The 20,694-nt window shown below is 38.5% G+C and overlaps 2 protein-coding genes across 2 annotated transcripts; one reads left to right on the top strand and one right to left on the bottom strand.

Annotated features, from left to right (window-relative positions):
• Window positions 1-627: 627 nt before the first annotated feature.
• CHRM5 (cholinergic receptor muscarinic 5) lies at window positions 628-2,214 on the top strand. Its single transcript, XM_018907487.2, has one exon. The coding sequence runs from the start codon at window positions 628-630 to the stop codon at window positions 2,212-2,214; it is 1,587 nt and encodes a 528-aa protein (XP_018763032.1).
• Window positions 2,215-9,150: 6,936 nt separating this feature from the next.
• LOC108961256 (fibrinogen-like protein 1-like protein) lies at window positions 9,151-11,447 on the bottom strand. Its single transcript, XM_050975848.1, has 2 exons — window positions 11,300-11,447; window positions 9,151-9,851 (listed from the first exon to the last, which is right to left on the bottom strand). Exons 1-2 carry the CDS (start codon window positions 11,445-11,447, stop codon window positions 9,151-9,153), a joined length of 849 nt encoding a protein of 282 aa, XP_050831805.1.
• Window positions 11,448-20,694: the final 9,247 nt, after the last annotated feature.

The following is a 20,694-nucleotide window of genomic DNA, read 5'->3' as shown; positions in this document are numbered from 1 at the left end:
CTTCATTTGCTCAAAGACTGCCCTCCATTGCCTCAAGCACTTCTAACACCTATTTGTGTCTAGCTGTCACCATGCCATTGTGGCTCCTAACTCCCATGCACCCCCAGTATTTGCTTGCTCTCTTTCTATTGCTGGTGACTTTTACAATTTTTCAAAGATAATTCCTGAAGCCTTGGCATGCATTTTAAATACTGTAGGAATCAACACAGTGACTCACTGTCTTACTTCAAAACTTTAAATATCTGTGTTTGAGAATATATAGAGGGTTCCTAAGATACTCAAAATGTAAGTGCTGGTGGTTGACTGTCTTATGAAATAATAGTTAGATTGCATTTTGAAATGTCATAAAATGCCAGAGCACATTGTCCTAGGATGTACATTTGTGTGTTTTAGTTATGTTGGCAATTGTAGAAATAAAAAAATGCAAAAAGAGTACACAAATAATGTGATAAGTTGTTTCACAAGTGTTTTCATAGTACCTAATAGAAGAGTGTGCTATTGAGCTACTTAAATGTTCTGATTTTTTTTTCTTTGATCTTTATAGCTATCTCCAAAAGGATGCATCTGAGTTCAGAAAACAGTATGCAACAGTGCTAAGGTCCTGATGACAATACACCAAGGACAAGAATGGAAGTCAATTTATTCAGCAATTCTACTGTTGTAAACAGTTCATCCATCAACCATAGGCAGTTAGAAGGGCATAGCCTCTGGGAAGTGATTACTATTGCCACTGTAACTGCGATTGTAAGCTTAATAACCATAGTGGGAAATATTCTTGTAATGATATCCTTTAAGGTTAACAGTCAGCTCAAAACTGTCAACAATTATTACTTGCTCAGCCTTGCCTGTGCAGATCTCATCATCGGGATATTTTCTATGAACCTTTATACATCCTATATACTCATAGGCCATTGGACTCTTGGAAGCCTTGCCTGTGACCTGTGGCTGGCACTGGACTATGTAGCTAGCAATGCCTCAGTAATGAACCTCCTAGTCATCAGTTTCGACAGATATTTTTCCATCACAAGGCCTTTAACTTACAGGGCCAAACGCACACCCAAAAGAGCTGGCATCATGATTGGTATGGCTTGGCTGATTTCCTTCATGTTGTGGGCACCTGTAATCTTGTGCTGGCAGTATTTTGTGGGTGAACGAACAGTACCACCCGAAGAGTGCCAGATACAGTTTCTGTATGAACCCATTATTACCTTTGGTACTGCCATTGCTGCTTTTTACATTCCAGTGTCTGTGATGACCATTCTGTACTGCCGCATTTATAAAGAGACCGAGAAACGCACCAAGGACCTCGCTGAGCTGCAGGGCGCTGAGTCTGTGGCAGAGTATGAGACAATAAAGCCTCAGAAAACTCTCCTGAAGTCTTGCTTCAGTTGCAAGCAACAAAACTTAGTCAAAAGAGAGAGGTGTCAGGCTTCTTGGTCCTCATCTAGCCGAAGTACGTCAGCTACAGCCAAGGCCTCCCAGGCAGCGAGTACCTGCATGGACTGGGCCAAGGCTGACCAGTTAACCACCTGCAGCAGCTACGCCTCGTCAGAAGACGAGGATAAGCTTGCCACTGACTCAGTTTTCCAAGTAACTTACAAAAGTCCATCTAAAAGTAAGGCAGAAGAGTATAATGAGACTACAGATGTTGTTGTCAAAGACCAACCTGAAGAAAGTGATTTTGAGAACCAGAAATACTTTCTGTCACCTGCCAAAGAACACGCACAAAAAAGTAAAAAATGTGTGGCCTATAAATTCCGTTTGGTGGTTAAGGCTGAAAGCACTCAGGAGGCCAACAATGGTTGCCGAAAAGTAAAGATAACTCCTTGTTCTGCTGCTCTGACAAAGGACCCTTCCATCAAAAGCATGGATCCAAATATAAATAACCAAATCACCAAAAGGAAACGCATGGTTCTTATAAAGGAACGCAAAGCAGCACAGACTTTAAGTGCCATTCTTTTGGCTTTTATCATCACATGGACTCCCTATAATATCATGGTTTTGATCTCCACATTTTGCTCTGACTGCATCCCCCTGACACTGTGGCACCTTGGATATTGGCTATGCTACGTGAACAGCACTGTTAACCCCATGTGTTATGCCCTCTGTAATAAAACTTTCAGGAAGACTTTTAAGATGCTGCTTTTCTGCCAGTGGAAAAAGAAAAAAGTGGAAGAGAAACTATACTGGCAGGGAAATACCAGACTGCCATAATCATTCTTGTTTAAGAAATAAGGAGAAATATAGATATTGATGTAACCTAACAAATTCTGTATTTTCAAAGCCATTGCTGTTGTGTCTAGTGGTTAAAAAAATCTGCTGTAAAGTTAAATTTTGCATGAAAGTAGTGTGCTTGGGATAAAAATATCAGTGGCTACTATAAGCAACACAGGTTGTTTTTGACTATGCAGTAGAATTGCTTTTCAATTATTGTGTTTGGTGTCTTATGTCCTTTCTTTCAGCCCCAGATTAGGTGGAGTAACCTATAAACTGCTAGAAATTAGACTGAGATGATCATCCAGTCATCAGGTTAGGTCATTCAGCCTGTCTCCCTGTAGAGCAGAACTGTTTCTTCCTATAGTTCTTTGCTTGTGTATTGTTTATTTAGTTTTCAGTGTTCCAAGCACTGCAGCCTGTGCTACCTCTGTTTTGAGGCTTTACCATCAGCTGTTGGGATGAAACAAGGACTATCTAAAGGGTAAATGCTGTCATCCCCAATATTAAGTGGTTAGGGAGGTTCATAATACTCCAAGTGAACACACATATTATAAGAGGACATAATACTGAGAAAATTTCTACTTTAAGGATGACTCTTGTGGAGACTTAGGAAGGGCTCATTGTGGAAGGGCTTATAGTGGGAGAAATAGATCATGTATTTTGTACATGAAGGAGCCAGTCCCAATATCAGTTCCATCCTGCAAGTCACTGTCGTTTGTAAAAGTGGTGACACCTCTGAATTTCTCCAGTTCCCCTTACCTCTAAAAGAAATTTATAAAATTTTATTGAACAGTGACAACGGTACAAATCAGAACTGACTGTAAAGCATAATGGACACAGTCTATCTACAACACAAGGAAAGTCTTTTTTGCAATCTCCTTTGTTACACTACACCTTGCTCCAAAAGTTTCCATAACATTTACCCATATATAAACAGTAAGAGAACTGGCATCCTTTAAAGAGGAAAGATTTTTAAAGCAAATTTTTAATGTTTCTGTAAAACTATTAATACACTTTGAATTCTTTGTCATTAAATAGCTTTACAAGTACTAGTCAACATCAGGAGCTTGGAAACATGTCTTATCTTCAGGCACTCTCTTTTGGTCCAGCAAAATCACATCTGCTACAGATGTGGCTGAACTCAACACCCCTGGTGGCTGTGGCTGCTGGGACTGGGTGGTACTGGCCTAGTTATGAGCAGAGACTGACCACTGGCTGAGACTGGAGAGGGCTTTTGGTGCCAAAGCTGAGCTGCCTGTGCCTTCCTGATGTCTGTGTTAGATTGGCAGGAGCCCTGCAGCACTGACCGAGTGAGTGGGTGAGCTAGGAGCTGCCTTCAGAAGAAAGCTTTTGGAATGGAGCTGGTGACCTCCCTGTGGTGGGAACAAACAAAAAGCTTAAGAAAAGGTCCCGAGAAAACAAAGTTAACAGCCACAGGAGTCATGAAGTGAGGAAGTACTATAGAAAAATGTTTATGAAGGAATAAAAAAGATCGTCGTGTACACAAAGTTCAAATTCAGTTCTAGCCTTTCTATCAAAATTCTGAGTGAGATACTTTGGAATATTAGTTTGAGACAATCTTCATATTGTATCTACTGTACACTTTAGCAGCACATTGCAGAAGTGACATGAGCCGGGTGCACATTTCAGGGATTGCATAAGTCATCATGAATGTGCCATTGCTCTCAGTGAAATTGTTTGTATAACGTATTAAATTATCATACCATCAGAATGTTCTGCTACAGATAGATAAATCCTCCATGTCAACAATCACAGTACAATTTTTTAGCCCCAATGTTCACAGGGGAAAATTTTGTCAGTGAAAGATTAGCAGTGTACTAATGCAAAAATATGTTCTCTAATTCCTCATGATTCATTTTGTAACACACCATACTGGGCCTATTATTTTTTGTGCATTAGCATATGATTACTTATGAAAGGAAAGCAGAGGTCTTCATAAAAACTCTTTCATCAGCTTTGTTCTGTCACTATCCAGAGCTTTTCCTGTGTACAGTAACTATGTGCATATTAGTTGTTAGATTTGGTTTATTTTATAGTACATCAGACCAGTCACTCAGTAAACTATGCTGGATTTTTAGCAAATGAATATGACTCTCTGGTGGCACAAGCTGTAGTTAAAGGCAAAATTTATGAGGTAGGAACAGTCCATGCTAGCTGCACTGTTATTGCTGAAATGAAGCATTGGCTCTTACTGGAATTAAATGGAGTATTTTTTGTTGTTTTTGAAGTCTGTTGATCAAGAATGTTCTGTAAATGTTTATGGACTCTCTGCTCAGTAAATAGATTAGAATTCGCAGTGATGGATGGAACAATGTTGGTTCAATGTAATTGTGAGATATGTGCATAAATTATGCTGCTAGCACCTAACTATGTGAGAGATTACATGGCCACACATGAGTACATTGTAAATATCAAGAATTATATGAAGAGGTGTACATTATTGTTATATAGGATGCTTATTCTTAAGAAATATCAAAACCTCAAAAAGACAAATGTGGTCCTCATCAGAGTATCAGTTAGTACTTAATTGTACTTTGTACCTTTTAAAAACGTGTTGTGGGACTTCTGCAGTGTAGGACAATCTTGTTATCTTATTATCTGTCCTTTTAATGACATTTTTACTGATTCTGTAATTGATTATTGTCCTGGACTAATGAAATGCTTTTTGTAAAACTACATTTTGGTTTTACATAATTTCATACACATACATCTATATAGATATGTATGTATTGTCAGTATAGATGCATAATTACACATCCCTAACTAAGCTTTTCAGAGACCCAGCACCTTTTATATTTTAAAGTAAATCAAACCAGGGGTATGATTTTGGTCTCTCCCTTTTCATGTATGTGCCAGCGCGCCTACATATTCCAGATCCCCGTAATTTATCAACAAACATTCATTTTTTGCAAATATGATTTATGTTTGTAGATAAATGCAATGCTCCTGCAGCTGTTGGGTAGTCAGTGGCTTCTCTGTTTTGAAACACAGGCTAAACCTTAACTCTAGAAAATGATACGGTGTCTTTTCACTTAACTACTTGGCTTAACCTCCTAGCAAGTCAGTAAAAGGCCACTCTGTTTCTTATGTGGTCTCCCCCAAATCTCCATTACCACCTTTTGAACTCCCTAAGAAATGTTCTTACACATACATTTGACAATTGAGTGTCATAAAATCTTGAGCTTTAATAAACTTCTTGTTTATGATTTTACTAATAGTTACCCCATAAGAAGTTAAAACAATCAAAATTTGATATCATCATGTTGTTAAACAGGAGATAATCTATGCCTACTAGTGGTTTCAGAAAGGGATGGTGGTACAATTGGTTTTTTCCATCTTGGTAAATGTATTTTTTTACAATTGAGGAACTTCAGTCTTTGTTACACTCACTAAAATCACTGCCTTTTACTCAGCATTTTTGCCATTGGTCACTAAATGTCACTAGTTTCTTCATGTATCTGCTGATATACCAAAGTCAGTCCACCTCAAATAAACCAAACATTTTAAATCCTCCTTCAGAAGTTTTCTTCTCAGCAGGTCCTCCTCCAGACCCTGGTTGCTGTTGGCTTCTGTTTCAGTAGACCTCTTAAGCTGGGGGGGCTTTTACTGAATTCCTGGATTACAATGGCGAGACAGAAGCAGAAATATCTTTTAATCCTTACATGCAGCAGCAACCTAGACATAGTGGAGGTCAGATAGTTGTTTTTAGTGTGTGCTGTCCATAAGGCCTCCTTTAGTGTGCAATTCATCAGCTGTAGGAGGAAGAGTGGAGAGAGGGTACAGTGGAGGATTCCTGCTGTGGAACACAGCTGGATTCAGCTCTGTAGCCCCCCACTCTGATTATGGCCTTATGCCTTCTGAAACAAAAGACATGAGAGTGACTAAAGGACTGTTTGCTAATTCTAGTAGGAGAAAATGAGGCCACACAGCTAATGTTGTTAATTTTTTGATACAGTATATTACATCAATAAATTCACAACCTTTGTCAGCTAGCCCCTAAAACCACTTTGTCATACTTTAAAATCTATTGTTATACATAAAATATAAGGTTATCTGGAAGTTTGGGAAGTCAGAAACAAAAACAAGCACTTTCTCATGTGAAAACTGAATTATTTTTAAAGATGAATAAGGAATAAATTCTGAGTTGATTAATGTGGTATTGTATGTGAGGGTGTGCTGACATTTCCTGCAGGTGACAGTACAAGGAGAAATGCAAAGTAGCAGAGGTAAAGAAAACTATTTCACTGCTGTTGTTAGGAGACTGCATGGTTAAAGTGAAACTTGCCTCCCATTCACAGGTGCTTAGAGCTGGAACCTTTCCCTCTAGACCTTGTCATGCTTACTCATTTTGGAAGGATGTTTATTTGACCAAATAAATTTGTTTCAGCGGCTGCTTCTGGGAAGAACCTCCTGCTTTCCCATACTGCAGGAGGCAGTAAAATCAGGAAAGGCTGAGGGAGAGAGTATAGGAGAAATGTGATTGGCAAAATAAATTAAGAGGGGTAGAATAGAAACCCTCGTGTTTCAGTCTGTGATTTCACAGATTGAGTGATGAAGGCCAGATGCCTTCAGCATTGTTCTGGGTACCTGGTGATCAAGGCTCAGCAATGGAAGAAAAAAATCTGTTCAGTTAAGGTAATCTTTTGCTAAGGAATTGTGAAGTAAAGTTTAATCTACTTCTACAGGTTCCACGCTGGTGGATGTTCTAGAATATTCTTACTTATTTTCATCCAGTACTTAGTCCCTAACCCAGCCACCATGGTCGTTTGCATCCATAGTTTTTTTAGAAGTGTGGAATGTAGCTCAGTCACTGAGTTCAATTAAACGTTTAAGGTTTTTTTGCTAGTAGACTTTTTGTTATGAGTTCTGATTACAATTTAAATCTAATTTTTTTTACTGGAATTCAGTGCATAGGTTTGTAGGGCTAGTTAAAGTATTAACTAGAGTCCCTCCAGCCCTGGGCAGCTGGGTTTGGTCTGCTGGTGCCCAAGTTGTTCATACAGCTTGTTTGCAGAGTCCTTACCTCCAAAATCCTCTAGGACAAGCTCAGGGTGTGCTGCAGAGCAGGTTGCCTGCCTCTGATGATCAGATGCAGCCTGTGGACTCTCCCTTCCACGCTTCCATGTCACAGTTATTAAAAACACGTTTTTGGAAGGTATGTGTACATCTGGCTACATGGCCAGGAATTCTAACAAAAGCTATGTGAGACTGGCAGCCCTCAGATGGTTTTCTTGTATCCTCATCACAACTTTGTAGGCATCCTGATAGAATTATGCAGAACCCACACTAAATTGACTCAATGATATTAACTCAGTTCAGGTATTAACCATTTTTTCTCCTATCACACTGCTGTCTTTGAATATAAATTCAGGGAGGAAAAAAGCAGGTGCTGCAAAATTGGCATGTGTGCCATGTTGGCCTCACCCACATCACATAGCTGTAATTCTTTCTGAAAATGCTGCAGCATCAAAAAAACTATAAATTGCCTTTTTGGCTTTTCTGCTTCCAAAATAGTTTCTCATCTTAAGCAATCATTACAGTTTTGGTCCTCTCAAAGCACAATAGAATTTATTTTCTGAAGCAATTTTCATGAAAATCATAAATAGTATTTTAAATTGAAAAGCAGTAATTTGACAGGATCTGTTGGTGGAGTTTCTTTAACTGAAATATCTAAAAAGCCACACATGATAATCTAATTATTATTCTGACGTTTTGTAAATGCAACAATAAAAACTCTTCATTTGTTATTCAGTTTTTCCAATGGTATAGAACTGTGTGAAGCAACTCAAACAGTGGTAAAAGAAAACAAGGTCTTCAAGGTTATAAAAATTTAAATCCTTTTGTTTATTGTTTTAAAATAGAATAATTTTTAATTAAACTTTATTTTATTTTATAGTTAGAAAAAAGGCACTGCTTAATTGATGTCAAGGTTGAGTACTAAAACAATTGAAACTATAAAATGTGAAATAAAACAGCATTCTCTTCTTTTCTCACAGTGGTATTGAAAAAAGAAAAAAGCTGAAACACAGCATGTAACAGGGAGAAGTAACAGTCAAATAATGGTAAATAAAGTGGAGTAATCTTCAGGGTAAAAATGGAGGAATAAATAAACTATTGCAACATCAATCTGATATTTTTAAAAATGTATTCGCAGAGTTTCTTGGGGGAAAAATTCCGAGGGGTTGAGAGCTTTGGATCAGTGACTTTAAATGGGAAAGCTGGCAGTGCCATTAGTGCTGAGTGCTCTGAAAAGAAGGCAGAAAAGAAAAGCCTGTGCTGAATACATCACTGTATATGGGATCATTAAAAAGCAGAGATAAAAGAAGAGTCAGTGAAGGGGTAAAGAAGCCATGGGAGATGAGGTTAATTCCAATTTTAAATATTAAAATACCATTCACTAAAGTTCGAAAGAAAAGGCCTGTTGGAGTCCTGTGGTATGCATTACACTTCAGTGTGCATTTTGTAAATGTAGGTATTTAACTGGAAATTTCCTCCCTGCAGGATATATGAAGATGTGCAATTATAGATGTGCAACCAATCATGAACCAAATTGACACCAGAGCAAAACCTTCTGAAATGCATTTTTATTCATGTGTATATTGTACATGACATCATAGCCTAGATTTCATATCAGACTTGTTTTATGGCTAAAATAGTATAAAATTAATTACTTAAATCTTCTGGTTATTTAAATCTTGTGGTAAAGGCCTCAGTTTCTGACAGTTTCTCACTTGTGTGGCTGGCAAATTTCTGTGACATGTTCCAGTACTGGACAATATGTCAACATAAGGCCCTGAGAGAGGCCCAATTTAAATTTCCTCTCATGGTTACTTAGGGTTATTACTCAGTCAGTGAGTTCGCTTCAGTCACTTGAGAAAGAGTCCTTGTTCCTGTCAAATACACGTGGCTTGTCTACAGTTCAACCTTCTGACAGGGGCAGGCCTTGGCAGGGGACGACTGGAGGTGCTCGATGGGTTTGACCATCATCCATGCAAACTTGCAGGGCTGTTGCTTGCTGCAGTCTTTTTGCCAGTATATCGCGTTCCTGCGGTTCAGGTTTGCTCCAGCGCATGCGTCGTACCACCAGCCTCCCCCGGGAACGCCATTGAGCTCCAGCTTAGCACAATTCAGAAAGTAATTGTCGTTGTCTCTGTCCTTGGTGGTGAACTTCTGGTTGTCATGGAGGTAAGCTTCTGTGTCCAGGGTCAGCGCGTCCGTGGCGTTGCCTTTGTAAAGACCAACCCTGATCCGATACTGAGACTCTTCCCCCTCAATCAGGAATGGCTCATACTGTCCCCATCTGACTTCAGCATTGAGATTTACAAGTTTAACCCCGAGTATATATTGCACTGAGCTGCCTGTTAACTGATGCATGTATTCATTTCCTAACCAGTGGTTCTCATGAACAGAGCCAAATCCATATTTGTAGTCCTGCCAGTCCCTGTCAAAGTCGACAGTGCTGTTGGCTGTAATGTGCTGGATCACTGTCCAGCCACCATCCTGCATGTTACAAAAGACAACAATTGGTTCCTCTTTTGGTTGGATGATGTAAAGGCCATCCCTAGAATTTCCTTTGGAGTGCTTTAAAATCTCAAAACAATCCCTTGGGTAGTCTGAGTGAAAAAAAAAAAAACAAAACAAACACACACAAAAGAAATTAAAGTAAATTCTGTTCAAATAATAAATTTCAGAAATTGAACTCTGTCCTTTAGAGTGACTGAATGACTCTCTTCAGACTGGACTTCAGTGCAGCTGATGGCAATTTGTCCAGCTAAAGGAGGAAGATTTCTGTGAGGAACACGCAGGAGATATTCAGAAATTCCAAAAATTTCTCTGTTACTCTGTCATACAAAAGAAGTATGATTTTGTATTTATGCCAGAAATATGGTTGAAAAGCCAAAAACTGTGTACAGTCCTTTTCCACCAGTGTTCTTCCAGACTGAGTACTCAGCAAGTCTGCATTTCTCTGTGCCATCTGTAGGACAATTGTTAGCTAGACCTAGTCTTTTCCTCAATGAACAAATTAATTTCTCTTGAACCAGTTTATACTTCAGGCACCTCTAACATCCTTGTGTTAAATTCTGAAATGTATGCCATGTTTTCATTGATAAAAGGGAGATATTAAAGCATATTACTTGTTAACATAAAGCTTGTAAGCATCTGAGGATTTTCTTTGGATGAGTTCTTTTCACTCAAACTCCAGGCTAAATTTTATCATGGATTTTCAGGTAGGACTACAGTTTTGTTCAGAGTTGAACACCAGGATCAGGAAGATGGGTGAAACTGCTTTTCCATTTTATTACTTATCCAGTAGACTCAGAAGGTAACAAAAATGGCATACAAGGCTTGAGTTGACCCTCTCTATTGGGCTAAAATATTTACTGGTGTTTTTTAAATGTAACATGTTGATAAGGTAACTTCTTGTTCTAGTATAATATCAAGCATCTCTGAGACTGCAGCACAATGCTCTGAATTTTACAATTTATTCTGAGGCTTCTTAAGAGCCAGAACATAATTTATTTAAATATACATTTACATATGTATGAACTTAAAGAGAGAGAATTCCTTTCATAGAGGAGGATGGTATTCATTATTCTGTTACTCAGAAATATGTTTATGAATTGAAATCACTCACCTCTCCTAGAGTTGAAAGGCATGTCCTTATGTCATTAAACTGTGAAATATTTGTAATTTGCATTTAATACAAACTTGACAATTTTATTATCTCTGTGAGAAAAATTCAGTAAAATTACATTTTCCTGGTAGACATAGCTTACCTGACTCCAAATATGATGCCATGGTTTTACAGAAGAATTATTTAAGCAATTTATATGGTGATGTCCGAGCCAGTAATACATACAGTGACCCTCAGAGTTGCCCTTCTCAGTGATCATTATAGAACAATTTCTACAGACAGGTTCAGGACTTTGTGGCAGGACATGTTCATATGGCAAATTATTCTTCCAGAGCTAGCTTTGGTATATGTTGGTTGACAATGTTACAGCAAAGCAATAAAGTAAACACAGAACACTTCCAAATCACTCACTGTCTTCGTGAGTACCTTTCTCATGGGCGTTTCCCAGTCTCTCATAGTCTCTCTGGGGGAGGAGGTGGGCATTAGCCAGGACCACTGCCTCTTTGGTGCCCAGGGACACAGTGCACTGAGAGAGCAAGAGCAGCAGGAATCCTGCTGGGCTCCTCAATGGCATCTTCCTTCTGAGACAATCCTCCTGCAGCAAAACAGGACTGGAGCTGAAAATGGCAATATTTATGGCTTCTAGTACAAAAGTCACGAAGGAAAAAAGTTTTGAAATACCAAGCTTCAATACAGTAAGCCTCTGTCAAAGTTGGCTTCTCCCATCTTTGAAGGACCTCTCCTTTCCTGATGTCTCATTTCTGACAAATCATTCACTTCTCTGACAGAGTGCTGTGCTGAGACACGTAGAACATCTCTAACCTGTCCCCTTGTGCCATGCTAGGCAATGAAACATAATGCAATTTTGAGTGTGTCAAAAAGCCATCAAGAGTAGTGTAGTGACAAAAGAAAAAGCACAACTTTTAATAATCAGAGTTGAATTTTTCTTATTCCCTGAATCCAAACTATAGTGAAATAGAGACACCATTTGTCAAAGGGACAGAAGCAGTAACATTGGCTCTGCTGACAGAGCCACTCAAACAGTGTTCAGAGACATGGCTTTCCTAGTGCTGGGAAGGTTTCCATGCTCTGGAGAGCTCACTTAACCTGAACTATGCTATTTTGTGAATTTCTATGTGCAGCTTGAAATAACAGGTCACAGGTTTCAATCAGATTTTTAAAAAAAGTTCAGTAAAGAAAGCAAATAAACTTTTCTTTAGCCTCTTCAAATCCCATGAGGGTTCAATATACTGAATTGAGACAGCTTTGAGCCTCATTTTATTCACCTTTTGGGGTACATTAATACTTCATTCAGTACTGAAGAAGACTTAGGCTATTACTGGACTAAATCCGGGGGTCCTCCCTTAGGCAAGTCCCAGATTCTCTGAAGAGGAGTTTCTGTCAACAACAGCTTAGAATGAACCAGGTAAACCAATGTTTCCTATGCTCTCAAAGGATATATTTACTTAGACTCAAACCAAACTCTTGTAATGCTCTTTTAATTTACTTTTTTTAAGGACTGGGCTACCCACAGTGGCTTTGCTGAAGGCAGAGAATAGATCTACCAAAAAAGCTCTTAGGTCAGGGCTAATTTCCTGCCAGTGTCAGCACAGTCTGCAGAGGCCAGTACCCTTCTCCATAGTGGCTTACATTGCAACTAAACCACATTCCTTATAAATCTAATGACTTAGCAGCAGATTCAGCAAACAGTTTTCCAGAGTGAAAAAATTCAGTGCATTTTTTTAAAAAGGTCCAAGATAAATCATTGTAATAAAATTCAGGGTTGAGAGTTAATTGTTTTTCTGACTACCATACAGAAAGCCAGCAAACCAGAATTTTCTATTCTACCTAAAACTATTCAGTAACAACCACGATTTAATATTAAAACATAAATTGCCATTTTATGCAAAGTTGGTCCTTTGACATTGGAATCATAATAAACTGGAAAATAACCAAATGAAATTTGGCACATTGCTTCCCTTTAAGCATTTAAATTCTGCTCTACTTGTATTTTTTACTGTCATCTTCCCTGAAAACTTTGATTATCATTACTGTTATGAAGTAGAAAATTATGAATTACTTTCAATCAAACCCTAATCCACAAGTCCAAATCTTGATTTTTATGAAATTGGAGCTATTTTTTGAACTGTTTTGGTTCTTTTAGTGTTTTTGAATGAGTCATTCTTCTTTCTTCACTTATATTTATGCCTAAAGATTTAAAGATCAATTTAATTCTGGAATCGAAATTGGTATTAAAAATTATTAGGAAAGCACCCAGGAAACACAGCTCTGGGCAGGCACCTTACCTCTTTCAAGTGAAGAGTGGCAAAGAACACGAATGAGCTCACTCTCCACAGTTGTACTTTGCCTGCTACTTAAGTCCAGGTGAATAAATCAGATCCAGTGTGCTATCTCAAATGCAGCAAAATTGCATATTCCTCATTTCACACTGTGCTTAATCTGCTGGACTTTGCTCTGACACATACTTGCAATAAATTATGTATGAATTATAAAGTACAAAGTTCTTCCATAATGATTAAAAGGACATAGTAATTAAATAAAATTTCCTTTATTAACCAATAGTGGTGGAGAACCATGAATTAATTTTAGTTCAGTAAATTATTTATGTTGCTTAAATAGCCACAGGCAGATGCTAAAATTTACTATGCCATTTTGCATAGATGAATTAACTCAAAGCTCCACTGAAATGTAGTCACATTTATATTGCACAGAGATTACTTGATTTTTAAGTATTAGGAACAACCCAACTATAAACCATGTTGTTCATGCTTTAACGTGAATGAATCAGAAACAGTGTCTGAGAGCTCTAAAAATACAGCAAACAAAGAGAACGGGCTGGTCAACAGGTTTCTGTTTTAGTTTATGTGAAATAACAAGAGTCAGTTAACATCAACTCAGATCAAAACTGTCATGAACTAAATAAATTTATTGCTATGCAGCTATGTATCTGAAAGTTCTACTGTCTGTCTGCACAGCCTTTAGGTGATGTCTAGTCTGCATTTACCCTTTCAAAGTTTAGGCAACACTTAAGTTTTTGAGCTCCCTCATTCACTCTGCAACCTGCTTTGATCAAATTCCTTCTTTAAAACAAATCAAAATTAAAATTGATGCAACATTTAAGACTTTTGCAAGCTCTACTTTGGAATTCATATCAAGTCAGAATTTCTGTTCTTCAATAATTCATGTTCAGCGAGGATTTGTATTTCATGTACAATTAAATCAATACCCACAGCAAATGTCTTAGGAAAAATTTGCTTGAACATTTAAAACTCAGTGATCTTTCTCTTCCATTTTAAAGAACAATCAATCTATTACACAGGAGGATGTCCACAAAGAGTCAGAAAAGTATCTTCTCCATGACACTGATCAGTAGTAGAGCTACAGGGAAAAGTTTAAGAATACATATTCTCTTCTTTAGCATTATGAAGCTCAGGGAACTTCTGATATTTGTGTGTTTGACAATAACTTATTTATGGCTGGTACTAAGTATTACAAGCCTTGTCTAAGGCATGAAAATACTGTATGGTGACTTATGAAATACAAAATTGCTTTGAACATATACAGATCTTGCTGAAATAGTATGCTAAGAAAAGGTAAGGGAAGGTACATTTCCACTCTGTCCAAATAGATGCACTCTGAAAAACACCATTGACCCCAGTGGTATTTATTGATAGGCCTCTCATCACTCTGATAGAAATTGGGGTGCATGTTTGGTGCCTTTGATTCCCATATATTTCATCACTATCTCCTCTCCTGTCTTTCCATTTTTCTTTACTTTCTTGCAGTTTGCTTCTTTGTTGATTTCCGAACTTTTATCTGAGGTGGCAGAGCAGAAGTGAAGTGGGAAGTGTTTAATTAGAAGAGAGAAGGGCACCAGCATTCATTCAGTCATGCACAGAAAGGCATCTATTTTTGAAGACGAAAACTTTGAAAAACAATTAAAATCTTTGCATCTCCCTCTCTGCTCTGCATTCTGAGAATAATTTTTCAGAAATTATAGCAAGATCTTAAGGTCAGAGTACTTTAGATAGGTATGTGTTGGTAATGTACAGATTTCTAAATAAAACATTGCTACAATGACTTGTTGTTAGCCATGTTAATTAAGATACTTTGTTTCCTAGCCCAATGACCACATATTCTTTCTCTACAGTATGCTGAAATTTTAATTATTCTTTTGATTCTGCTAAGCTTTAACTGATAAGCATTCACTTGAATTTTTCCAATCCAGTCTCCTGTGTGGAAATACTCTTTGCACATTCTTCATATCCATATGGCACATGGATCCAGCCTGTTCCCTGGATCCCTTGGCAGAGCCCCCCTGCCCTCCAGCAGATCAACACTTCCACCCAACTTGTTGTCTGCAAACTGACTGAGGGTGCATTAGATCCCCTTATCCAAATGATGAAGACATTAAGCAGGACTGGCTCCACAACTGAGCCCTGGGGAGCAGCACAGGGGGCCAGCCACCAGCTGGAAGTAGCACCACTCAGACCCACTCTGGGCCATGTACTGAGCCACTTTCTTACCCAGACAAGGGTGCACCCATCCAAGCCATAGGAATCCAGCCTCTCCTGGAGAATGCTGTGGGAAACAACATCAAAGGCTTGACTAAGATCCAGGTGAACATCCACAGGCTTTCCCTAATCCATTTGAATGGGTCACCTTGTGGTGGGAGACCCAGCTGGTCAGGGTCTTTCACAAACCCATGCTGGGTGGGCCTGATCCCCTGGGTGTCCTGGGTGCCATCAGGTTATTCTGCTCCATGAACGTCCCCAGCACTAAGGTGAGGATAACAGGCCTGCAGTTCCCAGATCCTCCTTCCAGTCCTGCATTTCCCCTAACCTTCCTGGTTAGCCAGGACTGCTGGTGAATGGTGGAAAGGGGCTCAGTGAGCAGTTCTGCCAGCTCCCACCTGGCCCCATAAACCTGAGTGTGTCTAAGTGGCAGAGCAGGTCGCTGAGCATTTCCCCTTGGATTGGGTGACTTCATTCTGCTCCCCATTCCTGTCTTCTAATTCACAGGGCTGAGTAGCTTGAGAATAGTTGTTGTTAACCACTTTGAGCACCTCATGTTTTCCTCATCCTTCATCACTGTTTACCCCTGCATCCATTAAAAAAATTGAGATCATCCTTAGCCCTCCTTTTGCTCGTTATGCATTTATAGAAACATTTTTATTGTCATTTAGGGCAGTAGTCAGATTAAATTCTGGTTGTGCTTTGACCCCTTTAAATGTATTCCCCATATGCTCACATTATCTTTGTAATTCTTCTGAGATTCCTGCCCTTTCTTCCAAAGGTCATAAAGCCTTTTTTCTCTGAGTTCCTGTCCAAGTTCTCTGTTCAGCCAGGCTACTCTTCCTTGCCACCTTTTGGCACATGGGACAGCCTGCTCCTGCATCTAAGATTTCCCTCTTGGAGAACATCCTTTGTACTTCAGGATGGGGCCAATCTCTCTGGAAATCCAAGGCAGCTCTGCTGGCCCCCCTCCTTCCTTCTCCAAGAATTTAAAAATCCAGTCACTGTGCCCAAGATGGAATCTGTCATTATGGGAAAGGCTTTGGCACAGGCTGGCAACTTACATACCTAGGACCTTCAAAAGGCTTGGAATGGGTGATTTATGGATTTGTATGGTTGCCAGAAGCATGCAAAATGCTAACTTACATGCAAGAAAGCTGTTCAGTATACTGAGGAACACAAGAAACAAAGCTCTAACATGACAAAACATAAAACACATAACAAAGTGTGTCAGTATCTTTGCTGAAAGAAGTTTCATAGGCACACGGCACAAGTGATTGCTTTGGGAAAACAAACTAATGACAAAGCCCCACCAAACAACAAAATCAGGCCATAGAAATACTTCTGCAGCTTTGAGAGGTTTTGAATTGCTTTGCAGCCTTGGCTAAATGCACTTGGGTATCCTTGAATAGGATCAGTAACAAAAAAAATGTTCATAACAGCTTTCACTTGTTCTTGAACTTATGAGCTGGCATTGGCATATGAAGTGTGTGTTTTGTCTGACAATGCAGAAAGCAGTTATTAACTGCTGAAACACATTGCACATAAGGCTGTTTTCAATACAAATTTGAAGTCTCTTTTTACACATTCAGTATTTGTGAGGTAAACCATTATTTGGGGAACGAACCAAAGTATATTTTTTGACTAAATGTAAAACAGAACAAATGCTACACTCTTAAAAACATTTGACTTTTCAAATCTTCAGCAAATTTATTGAGATTTCTTATGAAAATCTTTCTTAAGAAATAACTGAAGTAAATACTAAAAACATATTATTTATATCTTCCTGCTGAATCCAAGACTAAATTCCAAGCGTGTAGAAACTTAACAGAATTGAAGAGGGTTTTCTTTCAACAAAAACACTGACCTAACTTGAAAAATGCTATCAAAACAATCCTCATGGAAGACACTGGAAAATAACTGGTTAGCTGACAGGACTGGTGGTAATAAAAACCTTAAGTTACTCAGATTGCTTTGAAAAACAGTTTGATAGGAAACATCTGATTTTTTTTTTTTTATTCTAAAGGCGGCAAAAATTGCCAGATATGAACCCTGCAGGTGAAAACGGTTGGAGAATACTTGCATGGAACTCCAGATAGATGACACCTGTCTTAAGACAGTAGAATTTGTGATTCTGAGGAAAAGTATGTGCAGCATTGTGAGGACAATTATTTAAAAAAATAAAAGGCAGACCAATAAACTTAGGCAACCATCTTCTCTCTTGCTAAGAGTCTGAGAGAGGCAGGCTCTTTGAGCAGGATGGCAATTAATAAAAAGTATTATAGCAAAGATGAAATGACAAATTATTTCTCATAAAGAAAGCCAGGAATCATAGCAAGACCACAAAAGGCTTGGCTAAAAAGTTGTTTAAAAATCTGAAAGTCAGAATGAAGTTGTGTAAGCAAGGGGAGTCAAAGAACAAATCCTAAGAGTGACTATAGAGGGATAACACAATAACTGATCATGATAAAATTAAATGTTAAGATTAAAAAGGTTACTGCTATCAAGGGACATAAAAACCCAACAAATATTCTGTAAATAGATTGGACATAAAAAGAAGTTAAACCCAAAACTCCATTATTTTAGGAGGGAGAAGGGCAAATGGCACTGATTTTTTTGTTGCAGACTTCATAAGCAGTGATCAGATACTTTATAAAATGAATTTTAATGAAGGAGTAAGACTGAAGGCCAGATTAAGTGAAAAGCATCTCCAAAAACCTGAAGTAGTACAGTATTTCCAAAGTTGCAAGGACAGATAAAATTGTGTATGTACCTTATGATCTAGCAAAAGTCCTCTCTGAACCATTTACATTTTAGAAGTAATGGAGGCCCCAGAGGATTTCATTGGGCCTTTCTTTTAAAAAGGGGAAAATCTAAGCAAAAGAAAGAAGAGTAAGATACCTTTCAAAACACAGAAAATAAGAGAACAACAACAAAAAAAAAAAAAAAAAAAAAAAAAAAAAAAAAAAAACCCAAAAAAAACCCCAAACCAGGGGATGATAAGGTGATGAAAAGCAGCCAGCAAAGACTGATTAAGAAATAAAGAAATCAAGAAAGAAATCAAAACAGGTTTGTTCTTCCTTGCTACACGAATCCCTCCTTTTCTGACCTTTGGTTCTTTCACTAAACATTTCATGGAAAGTTCTACATGGTCCCAGAGTCACGTTACAAGTATCCTGTAGTAACCTTTAAACAGCTGCACAGTGCTCTTTACCCTGTACCTCATATCAAATCCCCTCTAGGTAGTACATCACTGTGCCAGGAGCTCTGGGATTTTTTATTCAGGTTTCACACCAGGGACAATGGTTGAATAATTTTCCTTTGAAAAGCTTAGGAGCAGAGAAGTCTGTCCCTTCCATTTTCACTGATTATGCTGACTAGGGCTCCTCTGCATGTCACTATTCACCCAAATCTCACCAGGATTTTAGCATGATTAATCCCATTGTCTAACAACAACACGGTCCAGTGGCCACAACCTGTGACTTGGAGATTCAAACTGGACACTTGGGAAATCTTGTTCACCAGGAGCAGGGAACAGGGGAAAAGGTTTCCCAGATGGGTTGTGGAACCGCCGTACTTGGAGGTTTTTAATACGGGCTAAACACAATATGACTGAATGGGTGTTGGTGATAATCCTGCTCCAAGTAAGGTTGACTAGGGACCACCAAAACAACCAACTCTTCATCAACTGTCTGGACTTCAGGGAAAATAAACTGTAAAAGTACCCAGCATTTCAGATCTGATCCAGATTTGGCATATTGCAAAGTATGAGTCAAACTCAGAGTCGTATTTTAAACACTACCTATGTAGGTAGCAGTCAGCTTTCAGGATAATTTCTACTACAAAAACACATCTACTAAAACCAGTAAGTTGAAAATATTTTCCATCTGAATGCACTAGTTTTACCTCAAGTACTTCAACAAATAGAAAAAAGATATTTGAGGAGTACCTGCACAAATATTTGAGTGAAGAATTTCAGATGATTATCAGCCCTAAGATATTTAAAAAGCAATGTGTTGATCTTAATTTTAAATCAATTAGAAATATGATTTAGTTTTAAACATTATAGCTTAACCTTGTAATATAGGAGCCAAAAAATCCTTTTCTCAACTGGGACAAGAAGCAGCTGGAAGCATTGCCATGGCAACCATCTCATTTCCAAAGAGAGATTCTATGACTTCTGTTGCTCTTTAACAACCTCACAGCTCAGTAGCATTGCTAAAAAAAAAATAAAATAAAGGGGGAAGGGGGGCTTGGAAGAATCATGAAAAGAATGCTTCAAAACATAAGGCAGGCTTTTAGTAAGCAAAGTAAATTCTCAGTCTGATGGTGAGACCAAGGAAAAGAACAAAACCATAAAACCAAACCAAAACACATATATCCCACCACTCTAACACGTGTCTTTGCAAACGACTGTAGAATCAATCTCCTGGAAATTATGTTTATCACAGATTTCACTGTCTCACACTAAGTACGTGACTTAGTTTCTTGATCCTACTGTTTTAGAAAAATTGATAGCAACATGAATAATACACAGGGGGTGGATAGGGTGGGAGCAAAAAAAAATTCTGTCAAAACAACACATTTTACTGCCCACAGCTCTTCCCAGGAGAGAGGTTGAGATCATATCATAAGAATTAGTCAGATTGCTCAATGACTACTGAAAGATTCTAAGGAACTATAGTCTAAGAACTTGTACAGACTAGAAAACCTGCAATACCTCTTTACCATACTGGTTCTGAAAAAATACTATCGAATTTAGACATTAAGGGAAGTTCATGCACAGATCTCAAGGTTGTGGTTTAAATTCTTATTTACCTTTCCTTCAGTCTGGTTGGCTAAATGCCCTTTCCTGGCTTCTGGAGTATTGCATGGTTATGGCACACTTGGGACACAGATGATGGTCACTCAGACAACAGTGTCTGGAAAAGCTACAGGAGCACAAGGCCATACACAGGCTAAAAGTTCATTTCTACTTTTCTCTACAGCCAGGGTAGGCTGGGAGTTTTTCATCATGTGTATCTGCAGAAACCAATACCTGCTGAGACCAAAACCCCTTGCACTGACTGGAGACAGAATATGAAAGTTCCTTTCAAAAGGAACACGGTATAGCAGAGCAAGATCTTCAGAGGTGTGCATGTATTTCTCCACATCTATGAATGGAACCTGGCTGCACTGGTAACTTTGGCCTGTACTTTGTTCATAAAGGAACTAACTGAAGCAAGCAAGCACTGCTAAAAATAGTAAACACAGTAGAGCCTAATTCCTGGTTCAGATTGCTGTTGA

Source organism: Serinus canaria, chromosome 5 (genome assembly GCF_022539315.1).
Source record: "Serinus canaria isolate serCan28SL12 chromosome 5, serCan2020, whole genome shotgun sequence".
Classification (NCBI taxonomy): Eukaryota; Metazoa; Chordata; class Aves; order Passeriformes; family Fringillidae; genus Serinus; species Serinus canaria.
The sequence above is the reverse complement of the archived record's forward strand: the minus strand, read 5'-3'. Positions and strand labels throughout refer to the sequence as shown.

Excerpts from the sequence above, each read along its gene's own strand:
- LOC108961256 (XM_050975848.1), bottom strand. The coding sequence starts at position 11,447 with ATGCCATTGAGGAGCCCAGCAGGATTCCTGCTGCTCTTGCTCTCTCAG. Across the intron at positions 9,852-11,299 it reads GGGAAACGCCCATGAGAAAG|ACTACCCAAGGGATTGTTTT; the intron begins GTACTCACGAAG and ends TTTTTCACTCAG.
- CHRM5 (XM_018907487.2), top strand. The coding sequence starts at position 628 with ATGGAAGTCAATTTATTCAGCAATTCTACTGTTGTAAACAGTTCATCC.